General features: G+C 39.1%; 1 protein-coding gene across 1 annotated transcript; it reads left to right on the forward strand.

Moving 5' to 3' along the window:
• Positions 1-16,460: 16,460 nt before the first annotated feature.
• LOC148811428 (uncharacterized) lies at positions 16,461-21,311 on the forward strand. Its single transcript, XM_088908766.1, has 4 exons — positions 16,461-16,724; positions 19,478-19,909; positions 20,175-20,241; positions 21,220-21,311. The coding sequence occupies exons 1-4, from the start codon at positions 16,461-16,463 to the stop codon at positions 21,309-21,311; spliced, it is 855 nt and encodes a 284-aa protein (XP_088764892.1).
• Positions 21,312-21,888: the final 577 nt, after the last annotated feature.

Raw genomic sequence — 21,888 nt, forward strand, 5'->3', positions numbered from 1 at the left:
TTTGTTGTCTTAAAATGTCTTGCATGAGAATATGCCTTCCCAATCTAAAACTCTAAACAGACTTAGATCCTTAGCCCAGATGTAGAGAATCAACTCGTTTGTGCAGAAGAAAAAAAAAAGAATGTTATGAACTGATTTAGCCCTCTAAACACCCTAGGGTAACTTTTCTTACCTATCTATAAAAAGATATGTCAGGAACCGTGACCCTTAAATGCAGGGACTGCTTTTAAAAGTTAGTTTTGTAGCTGATTATGCCACCTAGCAATTCTAAAGACCTTTTCCCCCAGCAACAAGTTCTTTTTATCTTCCAGAACCACCAGTGCATCCACAGACCAGACAAGACAGTCATCCTACATAATTTCCATTTTTATTACAGTACTTTGCAATTCCAGTATCTATTATAGCCTAATCCACAGAACACATATGACAACTTATCCACTAGAGGTACTTACTTACTCACAGAACACATTGCAGACCAGCTCAAGAGCCCCATTTGAGCCCAGTTACCAAAACCAGAGTTCCAAAGGAAAAGTCCAGCTGCAAATATTCTCCCAAACCCAGTCCCAGCTGGAGACCTGGTGTGCCTGCTTCTGTCATAGCAAAGACACTCTGTGTAGTCTTAGGGATCCTCCTCAGTCCTGGCTGAGTCTGGTTTTTAATATGCCCCCCCCATTTGTCTCTGAGTCAATTTTTTGAGTAGAGAGGGGAGGAAGACAATGCTAAAGCCTTCCTCCCTTGCTCACTGTAGAGAGTCCCTGGTGTCCAAACCCTCTCCTGGGTGCTGTGGTACAAATTGGTTATTCCTGTTTCTTCTGTTTCTGTGTGCTCTGTCACTGGGGTTATTAAAGCCCCCCTACCTTTCTTGGGGGAGGTGGGGGTTGATAGTTTTGGGTGTAAGCAGAGCTAACTTCTTGGGGCTCATTGATCAAATGGCTATATACAGATGGCCAGGTGTAACATTGCTCTAGAACATTCTAGATTTTCTAGAATTGTTATGTTCTAGACCCACCTCCTCAGTCTGAGGCTCAGCTAGGCCAGTTTTGACATTCCATGTGTCTTCTCTGAACTGTGTGGTAATTAACAAGCATCTTTGATCAGTAGGAAGCCCCAGAACAAAGAAAGACACATATTACCACCCTCATTGAAGTCACTAGTCATTCTATACAAACTTCAAGTCAACATTGTCCTTGATACCTGCTGTTGCCCCCACAGCCATTTTATTTCACTCTGTGACAGATGAAATAATTTCTGCCATCAGCTCTGCTTGTTTTTTCTGGCGTTTTGGCTGTGGTTCTGTGAGGTACGATAGCTATGTTCTGTGTTTCAGGGCTGCTACACCATGCTGTATGCACTGCGGGGAGAGCAGCAGCTGTTGGAGAGACCTGTCGGCACTAAACTGCCGTTAATCCCAGGGTCTAAACCTCAATTTTGCAGGACTGCTCTTTTGGAGAAAGTAAGTGTAACCTAAAATGAAAAGCATGAATACATTTATTCTCATTTAATTCTAAACATTTAAATTGTAAAAAATGACATGTTTATTCATGGTTTTCTTTCTTTTTAGGGGTAAACCAACATGTAAAATGTTATAATATGAAATGATACCTGGGACACATTAACACATTTCTGTGTGTGTTAGTATAATGTGGTTGCTGCAATGATTAAACTGTAAGCAAGCTGTCCTCCCTTGGCATCTTTGTGCATATAACATCAGAAGTAAGGTTATATATTTTTCTAGACGCAGTATATTGATCACATTATTGAAATTCAGCTGTACTGTATGCCTTAAAGCTTATTGTGCTTACTGTCTTTTTGCAATTCAGTCATTTTTAGTTGGCTACAATGACTGAGAAATTGGAATTTGATGTTCAAGAACGTAGGAAAAATGGTAACAGTGATTCTGGAGTAGTCTTCCAAGAAACTGGCGACAGCCTTCGGAGGGGGGAGAAAAAAAACATTCTCATTTTTATGTTCAGAAACATAGGGGGATACATATCTGTGTTTACCTATACATATCATGTTTTAATAAAATACTTACCTTCTATTTCAGTTGCACCAGCCATCTCCTGACTTCAGTCTGACTGATCCCCGCGGTTTCCTTTTGGATTCGAAGTACAACAGCCTCCATGACCCCCACCTGCGCACCTATTACCATCGCAAGGGCATGCAGGAGTCTCTGCAGAACAGAGGCTTAATCAATGAGCAGAAGAAAGTAAGGCTGTTTGGAGTTTGTGCAAAGAATGAGGCTTTTTTGGTATGGTGAAGGAGTGAGGTGTTGTCAAAAAAAAAACATAGACCAGGTTCTAGCTCATTTAGCTGTAATAGTTTCCAGTAGTGTGATTTAACTCATGTCTGCACTACAGCATAGATGTATTCGGTGTGCAGGCCTATGGTTGTAATCAAAGCATGTAATAGTAGATGTAATCAAAGCAGGCCTATGGTTTGTGCTAAAGTCCTTATGCTCAATAAATATTCAAACACAGAGTACTTGACTGTGCTCTAGATTTGTAAAATAAAAATAAAAACATTTTCTTTAACCTCCTAGACAGTACTTGAAACATGTTTTGTCTGTTTTCAGGTCCTCTGCTCTTTGAAAGAATACAATCAATATCATAACTACCTAAGCAATGTGAAGTTGCAGTATGACAAAAATTATGCGACTAAACAGGTAAGTGTGATGTTTTTAAACAACCGTCCATCTGATTCTGACTCTTCATCATAGACTTCTGCCTTTATCCAGCCCTCAATCAGTAACGTTTCTGGATGAAGGCTTCCATAAGATCTCTCCATTATGCACCTTTGAATATACTGCTGTCATCATGTCTTCTTCAAGGAGGTCTCTACCTTGACTGTGTTTGTATTCTAAGGATCAATTTCAGTTTTTTCTTTCAGTTTCTTCTCTAATTGCTATAAAGCTCATTTCTGTTTTAGTGTTTTGACGCTCTGATGTTGTTGCTTATGTTTGTCACTGCTCTAGCCTATTTTAGCTTCTTCTTGTTAGTTCAACCATACTGTACATCTTTTCATGCTACTTTGTGTTGTTTATAGCCCATATAGTCCTTTCTGCATGCAGGATATGGGTTTCATATCATAAGAATAGTTACGAATGAGAGGAAGCTCTTTAGCCTGTTTGGTAATTACTTGCTAATTGGTCTGTGAGTCTCATCCAGCTGTTTCTTGAAAGAAGTCAGCGTTCAACAAGCAGACTTGTCTGTGAGGATTTTGAATATTTGAAACAGGTCTCCTTGTAGTCTTCTCTGTTCAAGATAACAGAGTTAAAAAAGAGAGTTTTTTTTATTCATTGAGGCTGGGCAATATATCTGGATGTCTTTCTTTGTGGTAAACCACTAATTGTACCACCCCAATCGGAGCATTCAGTGCTTATCTGTACTGCTCTGTAGAGTTTAATCCATTTTCAGTGCAAACAAACATATTTTTCCAAACACGTTAATACAGGCAGCTTTTGTGTGTAGTCCAAAACAGAATTTATAAGTCTTCTTTGCCAGACAAGGCTGAAAAACGACTTGAACTTCCATCCATCCCTTTCCATCCACATCATCTAATCTAACCGCCACATCTAAGGGCTGCAGGGAGCCGGGGCCTATCCCAGAAAGCAACGGGCTTAAGGCGATATACACCCTTGACCAGAATTTAGTCCATTGCACGGCACACACAGACACAAATTCACACTAGAACCAATTTTCCTAGAAACCTTTTTTTCTACCAGTATAGTATGGCTTTGGACTGTGGGAGCAAACCAGAGCAAACCGTGAAAAACCCATGTGAATATGGGGAGACCATACAAACTCCACACAGATAACACCTCAGGCCCAGAATAGAGCCCCTGGCCCCAGTGTTGCGAGATAACAAGGTTAACCACTGTATCCAAGATGTACATCTTAAATCGAAATGTTTAGATCAACAAACTACAGTAGCTCAGCCTTCACTCTTATACATATACAAACACATTCTATCGGTGTGAGTTCAAATGAAAAATCTAATGGAAAAAGTCAGTGTTGGTTTTGAAGTGCACACTCGGCTATAATAGTGCTTAGGAGAACTTTGCAATGAAGGGAGTGTGGCGCTCTAGTAAAAGGCTGTGCTGGCTTTCAGAAAACAATAGTGAAGAAGTTCTTGGAGCTCCAGGAGCAGAACAAGATTCCCAGGGATATCAGCTTCACCGATGTGAGGGAATGGCTCCTGGAGGAAGGATCCAAGAATATTTCAGACCAGATTATGGCTAACAGAGACAGGTAATAACATACGGAAGGTCCTCACTCTTTAACAGCAAGTTCCTGCCTTTTAGATTCCCTGATTTGTTATATTTGTATCACTTTTTTTTTGTTTCGCTGTAAATATTACTGTTATGTGGAAACATTGGATGTCAAGAATACAACTGTAAGTAAAGGTTTGCCTTAAGTGAATTAATTGTGCAAGCAAGTGGAAGTCTTGACTGAGTCAAAGTTTTCCAAAAGATGAACATTTGCTCTACGGAAATACCACATTCACAAATTCCTCTGCTGCTGTCTGACATTTTGACCTTACCTTGTGGATTAAGCTTTCTTTGCTGTTGTTGTTTATGAAGGCACCAGGCAGGAGCACTGAAAACCGAGGAGATATGCAGTGGTGAAATACAGCGTATGAAAGGTCTGCAGTACACCGGACAGGACAAGGTATGAGAATACAGTTTGATCTGTTTTGACCCAGGGCTACTCCTGGTCATCACCTGGATGGGAGATCTTTAATAGCTGGTTTCCTTCTGCATCTTAAACTGATTAGAGACATTTATATCTACTCTGGCAAGTGACCTTGTGACACCTCTGTAAATACAGCTTGATTGGGGAGCAAGCAAAAGAAAACAGGATCTCTAGCATAACTATTTTAAAAGATGTTGTCTTTCTGACAAGTAATTAAGCATTAATGTTGCAAAATGCTAATTAAAAAAATTCTCTCACCTTATTCTGTATATGCCTCTTCCAGCCGAACAGATTTCTGCAGAGTAGATACCCTTAGTAAATCATGTTACTTTATTGTCACACTTAGACTTCAGACACTTTTCATATGCTTTTATGAATCTTACATTTCACACTGTAGCTTAACTCACTTTTAAAACACATAGTTTATTCACCCCTTTCATTGATTTATCAGCTTTCAAATCACCAGCATTATCTATATACAGTACAGTATTTAGCCTCATCGGTTTTCTACATCAGCTTAATCATGTTTCTTAATCGTGTTTTTTTTTCACATTCTCACTGTACATTACTGTATGGTATGTTATTTTCCCAGTTATTTTGTCTTTGGGCTTCCCAGACCACATTCAGCTGCTGAATGCTTCTAATATGCTGACAAATACCCAAAGGCCTCATTTGCTAGATTGTAAAAAGGGGAGAGATTCAGCTCCACATGATCTAACAGAATCCTCAATATTTAATGTACCACCTATAAGCAGGTGACATATATAAATATAAAAGTCTAGTAGCGTAGCTGTTTTGTGCTTAACACAATCTAGCTTTCTGCTGTTTCTCATCGGCTTTGCCTTTTCACTGACGGCTCTACAGATGTGGAAAATCAGAGAGAGAGCTTTTCAGATGAGGATAGAGGAAGATGCCCGGAGGGAGGTGCGACAGGCCCAGCAGAAGAAAGAGATCAGAGCTAGAAGGCACAAAAAGGTACTGGAGTAATGGATGTTTGGATTCATCCTCTTAAGGTGTACTTTTCTTTATGCAAATTCCAGACTTGACACTGAGCTTGCAGCTATATTTTGTTGTATTTCCAAGATGACCACCTATAGGTTGAAATTAATAACCTAAACTAATACTTTTTGGATCCTCAGTGTCCACAATGAGCGTGGTATGTTGGCACCTCTTATATTGTGCATCTTCTCTAGGGTGGTCATGCCAAGATATGCTACAGAGGTGCCAAAGCACCATATTCTGGTAGTGTTTGGTGCCTCCAATTCATGGTTATAGCACTGCATCTCCAAAGCCCATGGTTTATCTCCAGCCTTGGGCACCTGCCTGTGTGGCATTTATTCTGCGTGTAGTGGGTTTTAATTCCAAGTACCATCCCAGAGACATGCTGCTTTGCATAATTGGCTGTTCTAACGTATCCCTCAGGGGTATCTCCCCAAGAGGATCCAAGAGGGTGGTTGATGATCTCTCCTCTTCATTACCTAAGCATTAGAGGAGAGATGTTGCTGCTTCAGTCTCTTATACCCAGCCTGCAAGGTTCTGAACTACACATAGAGTCTTTCATCCAAGTAATGTCGGACCCAGCCTTTCTTCTTCTGAGCTCTGACCAGACCCAGCTTCCCAGCTTCAGGGTGCTGTAGATTGAGATGAGATTGGAGTCTCCTGTAGTTTTTACTTGAGCTGGAATTTCAGTGGTGCCCAACAGCTTCTGTCTGATACTAAATTAAAATGTGACCTTATGGACGGGAAGTTTTCTACTAGCAACATGTTGGGTTGCAAGCTAGTTCATTTGTCATTAAATACTAGAGTAATGGAAAAACATGTGCTTTTTAATACAAGATGTTCAACAATGAGATGGACCTTTTCATCTTTTGTTGAGAAGCTTTCCTTTTTCTTTGAAGAATAGCCACTTGTGAAAGGTTTTCTGTCATTCCCAGGCATTTGAACTCTATGAAAGGAAGGTTGCTCTCCAGCAGCAAAAGCTAAATGAGAGTTTACAGGAAAGGAAGGATTTTGAGAGAGAAATGCAAGACAGTATTAAAAGGCAATATTTTAATGAAATACTTCAGTCTGGAAAACAGGGTAAGCTTCTAGATCCAATAATTTGCAGTGGTACAACTGTGATTTAGTTCACAATTTAATGTGTTTTAGTTTGTTGGCCAGAAGGAATGATGCAGGTTGACAACATCTTCAGGTTTACTACTGATTACAGAACTGTAGAATTTGTTTAATAAACACCTACAATTACAAAATTCCAAAGCTTTTCAATCATATGGCTGTTTGAAAAGAATAATATGTATGTACTGAGATCAAAACTTTTTAAAGGGAAACGCGCAATAAGTTGCAGGCATCATAAAATAATACATTAAGAAGGAATCCTTCATTATCTTCAGATTGTTTAATTTCCAGCCACAACATGTAAATACATTATATTCAACATTTCTGAAATCCACATTTTGTATTTTGTGATAAAAACATTTACAGTATCTATTGATCTAAACTATCTGAAAGGACTGTTCAACTAAAATGATGTTTTCTTTGTGGCACAGCTTCAACTGAGATCATTAGCAAGGAGAATAGAGATGTTACCATTGCTAATGAGAAGAGTTCTAAAATCGCCAAAGGTCAGTATTTTAATTTGTTTCTAGAAAAAATAAAGGTTTTGAAAAAAGTTATGTTTTGACAAATTTTCCAATGCAGCTGCAGAGAAATTCAGTGGGTGCTGATATACTGAAAGATATTGTGAAAGACAATGGAACATATAATCCCAAAAATCCGTTTAATTCAATTCAGTTTAATTTGTATAGCTTATTCAGATAAAAACATGTCAATTGTTTTGTGTCATTTAATCAATATTAAATGATTAATGCACAAGTGTTGGGTTTTGAAAGCTTGGTAACATCTACTGTTAAGGTTGAAGAAGGTTCCAATTAAGTCTGGGGATCTCTGGGCAGCCATTGTGCCACAGTCTGGTGCAGTAAAATTGTTGTGAGCTAAGGTGTGAAAATGATTGAAATTATATGGGTAAACAGAGAAATAAATCCTAATCGGCATCCTATTTTTTTCTATGAATAAATCCATGTTTTCTGCCTTTTTTGGATGTTAATTGGATTGATCACTTTTTTATGCATGTCATGAGAATTCTAATGCGACAATAATTCTTTTCTCTTGGGTCAGTTCATATTTCACCTGACTCCACTGAAGAGGTGACTACTGATTCCAAATGGTTTCATGAAGTCCCTCTGATCAGTCAGCTGTCTGATGGGTAAGTCCTACATTCTGCAGTTGTGGTATGTTAAGCATCAGTGCGTACATAAAGTTTTTATTTTAATCATTTTAGTATGGTGATATGTAAATGTTAAGAGCAACTGTTTTCTGTTTTGAGCTCACTTCTCCAGCTGAGTTTGTGAAATTGCTTTTTCTCTCTTTGCGAATGCGTGAATCAGTCTGTTAACAGTACAGTACATGTGCACATCTTTGTGTTAGCTCATGTGCATTTTTTCCAAATCCTAGATATAGTTTACCATAAACTGGCTTTGTAGTAATGACTAGAACATTGACATTGAATATTGATATTGACGATGACTAGAGCAGCAGTCAAAATACACTAACTGAACCTTCGCAAAAATAAACTGTTGTATTGTACTTATGTATAACTCTGATCATACTGCATTACAACAATAATATATTAGTCATATTAAAACAAATTTCTATCATAATAACTAACAATATGTTGTGGCACCGGTATAAAATGTGAAGTTTTGCTGAAGTATTGACAGTGGGAGAAATGTCTGGTCGTGTTTGAATGGATGTTATGTTTCAATCAACAACCACCAGAGGGCAGTAACAACTAAGTAACACTAAGTCATGAAATGTGTTGAAAACGCATTTTGGGCTTTGTCCTGAATGATGCAGCAGCAACATACAGTTGTATGCAAAAGTTTGGGCACCTCTGGTCAAACTGCATGTTTCACAGAATCTCTAAATTCTCTAAGGTCTAATCTCTACGAAGTTAACACAATGTCTGCAGGGTACAAACATAAACATGACATATTTCTGAATTTAACTGTATTTGTCATGTGTCAATTATGAAGTACCCAGTATGAAACTGGTTAGATACATTGCGCCTGACCAAGTAGTTGTTGTTGAAAACACAATGATGTAAATTAGCAGTGATCTTGCTTCACATAGGAACACAATTGTACCATACTTGCTAAAGTGTTATGAAACAGTTGCAGTTTGAAGTTTAAGATTTATCATTTCCAATGTGCTATTTTGTTGTGGTGATTTTTATTTTATAAGCCTCTCATATTAAAGTGAAAAACCTAAGCAAGTTTTAGACATCCAGTAGGTAAATTGAAAAAGTACGAACATAATCATGGTTAGGAGGCCATCTTTTTTACACAGGGATGTGCTTTAAAATAGATTAATTGTTCTGCCACTAGAAAAGATGCCTATATATTGTTAATTAGTCACCATTTTTTAAGATTGCAAAATATAGTTAGTATTTTGTCCATGTAGTAGCAATGTCACACTAATTAATTTTTATGATAATGTTTTTTAGTGAAAGAAAGGTGATTCAGGACAGTTTATATGGACAGGTAAGGTACACTGCTGTCTGAATGTAATGGATGCATTTTATTTTTCCAGATAGCTCCTTGAGGTTAAAATGCACAGTGTCATAACTAAAGAAGAAATGTAAAGAAATATGTTAATTTGTTCCTTCAGTACAGTAAATCCTGAAATTTAGTCCACCTAGCTGTTGCTTAGTGGCTCCTTCCCTGACATGTTCAGCTCAGCTCCCACTAGGTTTTGATTGTGGCTGCCCTGGCGTCAGAGCCACATAGCCACTCCTCAGAGCAGAGATATTCCACTATGCCAAAGGTCTGCGCCTCTTTGCCAGAGAATATTAAGCTGTCCAGGTTCCAAGGGGGTGACTTCACTTTCTACCATAGACTCGATGCCAAAAGAACCCTTTGACACTGCCTCCTCTGGAATGAAACAGGGGTCTGCACATTTAATTATTTATAAATTAAGGAATCCACTTAAAATATGCAATACTGACCATTCTATTTCTTTGGTTAGACTGGTATTCTGTTGTTCTTGCTTCATTTATATATTAGAAATACTGTACTGTATATATTTTTCTATACATACAACAGTATATCTATAATAGATTTTTACTATACTGTATAGACAACAGTATATTTGTATTAGTTGCATCTGTGCTGGCATTCAAAATTTGGTTGCAAATTTCTAAATGTTAACATGGGAAACAATGAACCCTGACAAGTAAGTAAAAGTAGGTCTTATATTGATAGGTGTACTGTATATTGAACATTTAAGTGCTCTGTGGTTACTTTTGTACTATTGCTTTAAAACAGATAACAACAGAAGAACTTAATGGCATGGCGGAGAATATAGTGGTGTGGGTGGCAGCATCCATTATCAGAGTGCTGCTCCCCGCCATCTCCCTTTACAACGAAGAGAGGAGCAGGAGCGTGTCTCACTGCTCCTTTGAGTCCCCGGTTTACTTCAGCAGTAGTGAGGAGACACTACAGGCCACCCTGAGTTCTCATTCTCTGCTTGGTACTGAGTCGGGGTCCACATGGCAGTCCCAGAGTAGGAGCAGTAGCTTCATGTCAACGAGATGCAGGATCTCCACTCCCTTCCCTTCACCCCTCTCGTCCTCGGGTAGTTCAGGAGAAGAAATGGGGAAAAATACACCCTGCAGATTAAAATCCAGAACACCCTCGAAGGAGATTGTGGTTGCTGATGGAGGAGAAGATGCTGGAAAGCCCCTCTCGGAACCTTTGAAGGACCTTTTTGGAATCACTAAGTCTAGTATAATTACAAAAGCAGAACGTATAGTACAGGATGTCCTTAGCAGAGCCTTCATTGAAGCACAGCTTCCTGCTCAGCTGATGGAACCCCAGTGTTGTGCGTTAGGTGTCTTGATTACCCACTACAGATCCAATAACCTTGCCACTGAACTTGTGGATGGTGTTATTGCACGTGTCAAGTCTGCCTTGTCAGAAAATAAGCAAAGAATTCCCACCCCAAAGACTGTGCGTGTTAATCTAGAAGCACAGACAGAATCTGTAGCCTCAGAGGTTGCCAGTGAGATTATACAAGTTGTCTCTGGAAGACTCCAGCCTTTTTTCACAAGCGCTGTTGAGTCAGGGTCAACCTGTAGACTCCTGGGTGGCCATGGTGGTGACCTACATGCCTTAGGACAATCCCAGAGACTCCACTCAGAAGAATATGATGAGGCGGAGTTAGCGGTTACGGCAACAGAAATAATCAGTACTGTCTTACAAGAAGTCAAGAGTGAATTCTGCAAAGCAAATACTGAAAATGAGATGAGTGACGTGAAGGAAACATATTCAGGCGATAACCAGTCAATGAGTGACTTTGTGTCAGCAATTCTGAAAAATTTAGAAACGATTTCACCCTCCTCCAGCTTATCTGTGGAGAAGAACTACCTTCTTCAGAGTCCTGATGCCCAGCAGAATGAGAGAGATGAGGCAAAAGTGACTAAGAAAAGAACAAATGGCAGTAGGCCCCCATCTGTCAAATTAAAGTCTCACGCCTCGGAATCAAGTGTGGGAATGAAAAGAGCAAACAGTGATATTGCTTTTGGGATCTCTAAAGCCAAAATCATTGAAATTGCTGATCAGATAGTATCTCAGATCATTGAAAAAACAAAGCGGGATTTCACCCCTGTGGGTAACAATTTACATGAGAGTAACTCAAAACAGTCATTATTGCTCCCAGAAGCTGCAGAAATCTCCATTTTGGAAAAAATAAGTCCAAAATCTCAGATTCCCAACAATAGGGTCACTGTTATTGCCAAGGACATTGTAAATTCTGTTTTTGAAAATGTTTCGTTTGCACTGAATTGTATTGAAACAAATACATATCTGCAAGAATCCAATAAAAATGTTGCTGCTGCTCCGCAAACTTCTAGAGGCAGCACAGAAACAGGATCCATTGATGATACTTTTGACTTTAGTTCAGTTGCAAAAGGCATTGTAAGGACTATATTTGGAAAGCTCAAATCTTTACTCACCCAGACTGAAGAAGATGTATCTAGTTCCAGTTCTCCTGCTCAAAGCAATGCAAAGAGCTCAAGTGTCAGCTCTTCACCAAAAAATTCAGTGTTTTCTGATTCTGTGTCAGATATTTCAGATTTGTGCACCTATACAGTAGAAACTGCTGGAGCCATTTGTGAAGCAATGAAAAAAGAGTTAGACCAGGAGATTTATTGCACAACAGTGGCAAAGAAGGCTTCAGATGAAAGCCTTCTGGCTAGAGAGGTTGTTACTTCAGTTTTGGAGTACCTTGAAGAGCAATATATTTTAGACACCATTAAAAGCCCTTCACCATATCCTAAAGACTGGGAGAGAGATGCTTCTACATTTATAAGAGAGGAGAGTAATCCAGATCAATCAAAATCCCAGATATGTCCTGTTGAAGAAATCATATTATCTGATATTGATAAGGCAACAGGACAAGTCCCTAATCAAATTACAATGGAGATTTGTAGATATCCTCCAAAGATGGTGTCATCGGAGAACATTTCTTCAAAACAGCAAATTGGGCAAATGGACATGAACTTGGTTGAGGACAATTTAAGTGTTTCCTCTTCTGGAGAGAGCATCATATCAGATGCAGAAAGTGAAGGATCAGAGAAGATGCTGAGGACCTCCAGCTCTGTATTCCATAGTACAGCAACAAGGATAATAAGTGAAATTATTGAAAAAGCAGCTGCAAAATGTATATCTTCTGGACTTGCCCATCTCCCAGAGCAACCAAACAGTACAGCTGATGATGTATGTAAAACACCAGATGCAACAAAACATGCTCAAGAAGCAATGTCCTCAGACTCTTTTTCTCATATGCAAACCACTGAACTGGCTTCGGAGATTGTTGTTGATGTTTTAGAAAAACTACATTACGCTACATGCTTTGAGAAGATTTCTTTCTCAACAGACTACAAAAATAAATTCGAAAGTTGTGATACAGCCCTGTTACCAGGAACATCAGGAATTAAAACTGATACTAGAACAGCTGAGCGCCTTAGGACAATGACTGAGGAACTCTTCAAAACTGTGAAGAACAAACTGAAACACTTTTGGAATCAGAAGAGCCTGTCTTTGTTCTAAGCAAGGAAAGTTTTATCTGCTAAAGAGCAGAGATCAGCAGATTCACTTGAGATGTTTCCTCCTTCAGTCCAAGTTTCACACCTGAGCTTTAGTGAACCACACTTGACTAAGAAAAGCATGTCAGTATCAAACTCAGCACCCTGTAAGCATCTTAGTGAAGATTCAGAACCTTTAGGTGTGTTAATGAACGTTGATTTCTCAAGGCAAAGCAGGACTAATCAGGAAAATCAGGCAAATTTAATCATCTGTGCCAAGGATGTTGGCAGTCAGATATTGCAAACAATCAGGAGTGAAATAAATAGGGGTGATGACAAAGGATGTTGCTCAGGAGCAAGAGCAAAACCCTCAGAAGAAACCCTTCAAGCAAGTGAACTGGTGGATTCTGTTTTATCTACATTTGAAAATCTTAAAGTTTCAGATGTGGTCTTAAAGCCAGATTATGAAACAATGCACCTCTCTGGTGAACAATATGGGAAAGACAGGATGTCTAGTGCAGAAGACACTGTCCATAAAGAGTACACTAAAAGTAACCGTAGAGAATATTCTGCTCAACGTTTCCCACCCGTAAATGTGCCTGGGATGGTGATTGATTCTTATACAGATGACACAGAAGTCATGAGTCGGGACAGTCCCTATAGAGCCCTGACTGATGCTTCATCAAAGCTTCAGCATCAACCTACACCTACAGCAGAACAAGAAAATGAATTGACATGTAAAAGCAATCGAGTTCCCCGGTCCCGGGTTTGGAAGAAACCCTCTACTTCAAATGACATGGGACTGGGTGAACAAGAGTTCATGGAACTTCCTTGCAGAAGCAATGTGATAGAAGGTTCATTTACAGATCAAAACAGCTTAAATACCGCAGAACAAAAGAGAGGCTCAGAGAAAACAACACTTGACAATGTTGAAGAAGGAGACCAGCCAAGCCCTCTCATTTCACCAAAGCTTGACTTCTCAGCAGAACACATAGCCCGTGCAGAGCCTGCAGTGTCTGACATTGAAATTGTTGCCATGAGTATTGTTGACATTATTATGGGCGAACTTGGTTTAACGGAGGCCTCAGATACAAAAAGCAAGTCTAGAGCAAGCCAAAAGAAATCAGAGTGTGCTGCTGGTCTCATCACTGAGAATATAGCATTTCAAACCCACTCCAATAATGTTAACTTGAACATTGAAAAGCTTTCAGCTGAAGAGGCATCCTGTGCATCTCAAGTACCAGGAGCCACAGCAAAGCACAATCTCCCCCCACTACAGACAAGGGTTTCAGAAGAGCCTAAGGACCACGTCAGGACCTCCACAGAGAGTTCTACAATGAGTCCTATTGAAAGGAAAGTGGAACAACTTGTCTCGAGTGGATCTCTGCGTGTATTTTCAGAAGAACTTGTCAAAAATGTTTTCCATTTAATTTTGAAATCGGGAATTGCAGTACAATTGGGCACAGCTCACAAATCTAATTCAGATCCAACTTTAAAGAGCCATCTAGTTGTTCAGGATTTATCCCATCCAAAGTCTTCAGAGCTTTCTATGCAGTTGTTGTATTCATTTACTGAGAAATCAGTGAAAAAGCTGTTGAAGCAGTGCCTCAGTTTTCCCGATTCTCCAACTTTTGACGAAAATGAGAAAGATGTTTCACTTTTTCAAGATTGTGATACAAATCCGGAATTTAAGTCTTCCCAAAGGATTTCAGAGAAAGTGTCTCTGACTGCCAAGGATCACAGACCACAGAAAAGTACTGAACCATCAGTGCCCAGTTCACAGATGTACCATGATGCAATTAATCAGCTTTCTAGCTTGCTTGTAAAGTCTGTCATGGATGTTTTGTCTGCTGTGTGTGATTTATCAATGAAGCCTGAAGACAGTGAAAATCAAGGTAAGAAGGAAATCAAATCAAATCATTTAATAGTGTATTAACCTTTTAGTTGCTATGAAGTACAAGTTAAAAAATGTAGTGACTGCACTTTAACTTGTTTCTTGAATATACTGCGTTTCTATACTGTAAATTGGAACAATTACAGAAATGGACACTTAAAAATTGTGTTTATACACATAAGATTATTAAAATATAGCTCCCAATATATGTGTTATTTCAAAGATATGTGTAATATTGAGCAATTTCTCATAGAAAGATGTGAAAACAGAACTGAAACTATGAACGATAGAAAAAAATACAAATGTATTGATTGCTACAGTATATTGTAAGATGTTAACACAATATAAGTTGGGGGTAATTCTTGTGTTGTATTGTAAATATACAGTACCTTGATTTTCTATCTCTTGTATCTTTTAAAAGTTTTTGATGTATTTAGACTAAGATAGTGTAGGCCATGACTATGAATGAGAGAATGAGTGAATATAGCCATATATTCAGTAGCCATATATACAGTATCTGTGAATATGGCTGCTTGTTTGTATGTAGTTACCTGAGCTCCAAGATGTAATAGTTTTACAGGAACATGAAGCTTTATACTCAAATATTTTGTGATGCCTGTCATTCGTTACTTCTCAATATAATTTAGTTTTTGTTTCAATTGTACATACTTTCTGATATTTTGTTTTACTATCATTAAATGAAAAGCTCTTTGTTACCATAGGTAATATACCAGCAGCCAGGGTGACATCAGAAATTGAGAAGAGTTCTTCTGAGGAACTGAAAAGAGACTCCCACCTTGAAAACAGTTCTGAAATCAAACCACTCAGTGTCCCTGTAGAACCGTTGAATATTGAACCGGTTTCCTCAGTTGGGCTCCAGGAAAGTTCTATGGCTAAATCAACAGAATCACTTAATATGACTTTAGTGTGTACTGAGACTGTGGAAAACATCATAACACAGCTGCTATTGCAGATATACCCTACTTTGATAAAAGAGGAAACTTCTACAGAAATCCCAGGGAAGATGTCTGTGTCTTTGCTGAGTCAGATAGCTGTGGACCTCTTTGACAGTGTGTTGCAGGACTTGTCCGAAAACCAGGAGATAACAGTTGTGAAACAGGATAATGATGTGTTTCATGAACCACACAAGATTCAGCAGGTTGCCAGCTCTGTTCACAATGAATTGCTGTGTCAAACTGGATCCCAACAAGTTCTACAGAAAGCTGTAGCCTCCAGAAATGAGACAGTGGTCAAAACCATAATCAGCTCTATGGTGACCAACATTTCCAAGCTGACACATTCAGCTTCCCGATGTTCATCCCTTTCACCAGAAACCAGTATTAGCAGAGAAGCAAGTGAGATCGTTGATGAGGTGATGGGTGATATTAGAATCACTAGTGAGCACAACAAAGAGGCAACACCCAGTGCTCAGTCTTCTGAAGTTTCTCTTGTTTCTTCTGAAATAGTACATGGAGTCACAAATAATCTGCTAAAGGAAATTCAGCTAAACTGTTCCAGCCCTGAGTCCAGTACTCCTCAAGCTGCCATTGATATGGAAACCCGGAGCACTGAGCAGCTCATGTACACCAAAACGGACCAGTTAGAACCTTCACCTGTTATTGGTCGAACAGTCAGAAGTAAAAAACTGCAGTCTTCTATGACAAAGTCTCCAAAAGGCTTTTCTCCAACAGTCCCAAGTGGTTTTGAAAACAGTTTCCAGCCAGAAGACACTATGGATAAGCCCTGCTCATCACGTTCCCTAGGAGAAGCTGTTGGTGTGACACCTTGTTCTAATAAGAAAAAAGATTGCTTAGCTTCTGAGACCCCAGACAAGCCTGGAGATTATCTGGTTCAAAGAGTCCAGGATGTAGAAGGAGTACAGCAGTGTAAGGCATCAGGGAAGACAGTTAAGAAGACTAAGAAGAGCTCCTCGAGGCCAGACTGTATGAAAACACAACCTCTGGAGTCCTCTTCGCATGATGTGAAGGTTGATGAGGTGATGAGTGATATTAGAATCACTAGTGAGCACAACAAAGAGGCAACACCCAGTGCTCAGTCTTCTGAAATTTCTCTTCTTTCTTCTGAAATAGTACATGGAGTCACAGATAATCTGCTAAAGGAAATTCAGCTAAACTGTTCCAGCCCTGAGTCCAGTACTCCTCAAGCTGCCATTGATATGGAAACCCGGAGCAGTGAGCAGCTCATGTGCACCAAAACGAACCAGTTAGAACCTTCACCTGTTATTGGTCGAATAGATGTATTGAAAGATATCATTGCAAAACTGCTTTTGAAAATTCGCCCTGGATTCCCCAAAGCAGAAGATTATTCAGGGGAAGTGGAAGAGCTGTCCGAGTCTCAGGTCAGGGACCTGGCACTGAAACTCACCAAAGATGCGCTGAAGGAATTGTCAAAGGTTTCCACTCTAACCATCAGTGAACCAAAGGCTGAAGGACATTGTCCATCACAGCAAGCCATCAAGAAAACTGTTAGCTCTGTTTACAGCAAACTGATGGAATCCAATGGCAACAAGAAAGTGTTACAAGTAGGAATTGCCTCAGAGAATCCAGAAATGATAAAGGAAATGGCCTGTCGTGTGGCTAAAGAAACAATTGCAATTCAAGGTTTAAGAAGTGGGCATTCAATTCCATCTTCACAATCTCTCATTTCTCAGAAAACCAGTGAGTCCACACAGGACAAAATTGTTGATACAAACGTAACTACAGTCAGAAGTAAAAAACTACAGTCTTCTATGACAAAGTCTCCAAAAGGCTCTTCTCCAACAGTCCCAAGTGGTTTTGAAAACAGTTTCCAGCCAGAAGACACTATGGATAAGCCCTGCTCATCACGTTCCCTAGGAGAAGCTGTTGGTGTGACACCTTGTTCTAATAAGAAAAAAGATTGCTTAGCTTCTGAGACCCCAGAGAAGCCTGGAGATTATCTGGTTCAAAGAGTCCAGGATGTAGAAGGAGTACAGCAGTGTAAGGCATCAGGGAAGACAGTTAAGAAGACTAAGAAGAGCTCCTCGAGGCCAGGCTGTATGAAAACACAACCTCTGGAGTCCTCTTCGCATGATGTGAAGGTTGATGAGGTGATGAGTGATATTAGAATCACTAGTGAGCACAACAAAGAGGCAACACCCAGTGCTCAGTCTTCTGAAATTTCTCTTGTTTCTTCTGAGATAGTACATGGAGTCACAGATAATCTGCTAAAGGAAATTCAGCTAAACTGTTCCAGCCCTGAGTCCAGTACTCCTCAAGCTGCCATTGATATGGAAACCCGGAGCACTGAGCAGCTCATGTGCACCAAAACGAACCAGTTAGAACCTTCACCTGTTATTGGTCGAATAGATGTATTGAAAGATATCATTGCAAAACTGCTTTTGAAAATTCGCCCTGGATTCCCCAAACCAGAAGATTATTCTGGGGAATTGGAAGAGCTGTCTGAGTCTCAGGTCAGGGACCTGGCACTGAAACTCACCAAAGATGCGCTGAAGGAATTGTCAAAGGTTTCCACTCTAACCATCAGTGAACCAAAGGCTGAAGGACATTTTCCATCACAGCAAGCCATCAAGAAAACTGTTAGCTCTGTTTACAGCAAACTGATGGAATCCAATGGCAACAAGAAAGTGTTACAAGTAGGAATTGCCTTAGAGAATCCAGAAATGATCAAGGAAATGGCCTGTTGTGTGGCTAAAGAAACTATTGCAATTCATGGTTTACGAAGCGGGTGTTCAATTCCATCTTCACAATCTCTCATTTCTCAGAAAACCAGTGAGTCCACACAGGACAAAATTGTGGACACAAATGTAACTACAGTCAGAAGTAAAAAACTACAGTCTTCTATGAAAAAGTCTCCAAAGGGCTTTTCTCCAACAGTCCAAAGTGTTTTTGAAAACTGTTTCCAGCCAGAAGACACTATGGATAAGCCCTGCTCATCGCGTTCCCTAGGAGAAGCTGTTGGTGTGACACCTTGTTCTAATAAGAAAAAAGGTTGCTCTGCTTCTGAGACCCCAGAGAAGCCTGGAGATTATTTGGCTCAAAGAGTCCAGGATCAAGAAGTAGTACAGCAGTGTAAGGTTTCAGGGAACAAAGTTAAGAAGACTAGGAAGAGCTCCTCGAGGCCAGACAGTATGAAAACACGACTTCTGGAGTCCTCTTCGCATGATGTGGTTGATGAGGTATGACCAACAGTTCCAAACCTGTAAAAATTTCTCTTACCAAAGTAGGATGGACCTGTTCTGTACCTAATTAACAGACATTTGTGTAGAAAGTACTGGAAGATGGAACTCATTTTGTAAATATGATTATAGTTATGTTGTGCATTTTCCTTTACAATGCAATAAAACTACAAATCCAGATTTGTTTTCCCTAATATTGTATAACATCTCAGAAATATCCCTATTGTCAGTTCATAGCGTACGTACAGTACCAAACTCACCTGTCTGTGGATTTCAGCTTTATCACTTTCTTATTAAATTAGTACAAAAGCAATCAGGTGAGTTATTGCTATTATAGAGAGACTTGCTCACAGTATTGTCTACATTTCCAAACTGATGTCTGATTATTTTAAACTGATTATTTTATATTTCATTGTTTGCCTTTATTCTAGTGTTAACGTCAGTGCTAAAATCATATACACACCCCATAATCCTTATCTTTTTTTCCGTAAGAGAAGTGTTACTTGTTTTGATTTACTTCTAAAACTGAAACAACAATCACTGAACTGTAACTTTTTGTTTTTTTGTGACAGGAGTTGCCTGGACACTCATCTTGGTATGTGTACAATCCCAGCCTTAATAAGGACAAAAATGTCAGTCCAGCCCAAAGCAAGAGTGGTCTGCGCATTGACATAGCAAAACATTACATGACCCCAATGCAACTGACCAAAACGTCTGAGAGCGAAGGGCTTCTCTCGCTCAGCAACATCCCCTTTGCAGTTAATACGCCGGATGAAGATGTGAATGTGAGCCAGAAAGTCAAGAAACATCCTTTGAAAAAGTTTGGCTCCATGATAAAGCATAAGATCATGGGTAATAGGTCAAAAGACTTCAGAATTCAGAATGAAACAAATCCATCTTTGGAAAACTTAAGAGCCCAGGGAACATCCAGTGGACGCGGGAGCTGTGAAAGCTTTGGACCTTTTAAAGTGCCTGATGAGTACAACAAGCCTCAAAAACACAAGGTATGGATTAGTTACCCAAACTTTAATTATTAATTAATTTGGGCATTATTGTATTTTTAATATTAGCACTACAGAAATTATTGGAATAGAATGACATTTCTATTAATTGCAATCAACAAGAATAGCAACTGCTATGGTGGCCAATGCTGAATATTCTGTATGAATAATGACTACAAATTTATCAAGATCAATACAGTACGTAACAGTTCAATTATAATACCTGTGGAAGAAATATTCCTTAATTGTTTTCTTTGTGTGCTCATAGTTCTTCAAAAAAGAAGTTTTTAGTTTGGACAGATTCAGTAGGAACAAGCCTCAGAACACTCCAGATGGTGAGTATTTAGTTTGTGACTGTGATTTTATTTTGTGTAGCACATTAGTGACCAGTGTGGTTCAGAATTAGACATTGGATGGAATTTATGTAGAATGGGGGAATTCATCCTAAATTTAGAATCCTTTAAAAACAAACTGATTTTTACACAAATTGGCCTTAGTCTTCTGCAAATGTCACTTTTTATTGACACTGCTACCTCCATGGGAATGGTGAGGCAGAACTCTAAACTCCACTCTGATCTAGTGGTTAACTGTGCAGCTCTACTCTTACCTGATCTCTCTTCTTCTAAATAGTCCATTGTCCAGTGCATCAATCTTTGGCAGTCCTCTTCAACAGTACTCTGTTTTCTCCATTTTCAGTGCCCTACCTCATTCCCTTCTACAGTATCTCTCGGTATAGTAAATATGACTAAATGTGACTTATATGACAAGATATAAGCTAATACGTCTTACTTCTTTTACAAGTAAAGTTATGAAAACCACTTTAGAACTAAACAACAGGATCGCTCATATGAAGACCCTAGCAGTAGTCAATATGGTTTTAGAAAAGGTCATTCTTCCTTTACCAACTTGTTAAAATTCTTCAAACAAGTCACAGCAGTAAACACGCAGAACGTACAAAATGATATGATTAGATTTTAAAGATGCTTTTGATAGTGTTCTTCTTAAATTAAAGGCAATAGGCATTTAGGGAAATTCATGTATTGAACTGGTTAAGGGACAGGTAATAGTACAGATCAGGGGTGAATAGTCCAATAGAAGATGAGAGGAATTAGAGTTATGAATGTGATTGAAATGACTGAAAAACAGTTGTCTAATAGCCAAATTACCACACACCTTTAATCAAATAGCTTCTTATTGAATAAACCTGACATTAAGATGCCGCTGGGAAGAACTGTATCCAAAGTCTATCTGACCTGCTGCCATGGAATAAAGAAACTCGAACAGTGACATGTCAAACCACTCTGTGTTTCCAGGGATCCCTGTAATTCCAAACTCCAGGAAGATGCCAAAAAAACCATCTTTGCTGTCGAAGATGTCGACCGCTTTATCCAGAGCCTTCCTGTAAGAATCAAAAAAGGAGTTCTAATGATGGGAACCTCATTTGCCTAGCTGATCTACTGTTTCTGAAATAAAAATAATTGCATTCATGTTTTTGTATAATGTTGTGTTATTCAAATAGGTGAGCACACTGCCACATCCATGACCAGACACTTTTCAACTAAATCACAAAATGGTTTGTTAGTTTTAATGTTGTCTGTAAATATCTTATTGGTGTACTACACCATTAAAAAAATAAAACAGTCTTAGCCTTCATAATTCTATTCATAGTTATAGCAAGTAACTATTCAAACTATTCAAAATCCTCAAAGCTACTGACCTACAGTAGTGCACTTCATAAGATTGAGTAGTGAAACACGAACTAGGGGAAACTATTTGAATTTTTTTTAAATATAAGAGGTTTAAATAATCTACCAAACAGGGAAATGCATATTTTTATTCAAAGGGTTTGGGGCCTGGAACAAACTACCCAACTATGATGTGGACGCCGATATCCTGATGTCCTTGAAGAAAGGGTTAGACGAGTTACGTGAATGACTTAGCCACTGAATTAGCTACTGAAAAACCAAGCAAGCCAGATGAAC

This window comes from Atractosteus spatula, assembly GCF_055471065.1.
Source record: "Atractosteus spatula isolate fAtrSpa1 chromosome 11 unlocalized genomic scaffold, fAtrSpa1.hap1 SUPER_11_unloc_1, whole genome shotgun sequence".
NCBI lineage: Eukaryota > Metazoa > Chordata > Actinopteri > Semionotiformes > Lepisosteidae > Atractosteus > Atractosteus spatula.

Coding starts and splice junctions, on each gene's coding strand:
- LOC148811428 (XM_088908766.1), top strand. CDS start 16,461: ATGGATAAGCCCTGCTCATCACGTTCCCTAGGAGAAGCTGTTGGTGTG. Junction 16,725..19,477: donor ATGATGTGAAGGTTGATGAG/GTGATGAGTGAT, acceptor TTTTTGTGACAG/GAGTTGCCTGGACACTCATC. Junction 19,910..20,174: donor ACAAGCCTCAAAAACACAAG/GTATGGATTAGT, acceptor GTGTGCTCATAG/TTCTTCAAAAAAGAAGTTTT.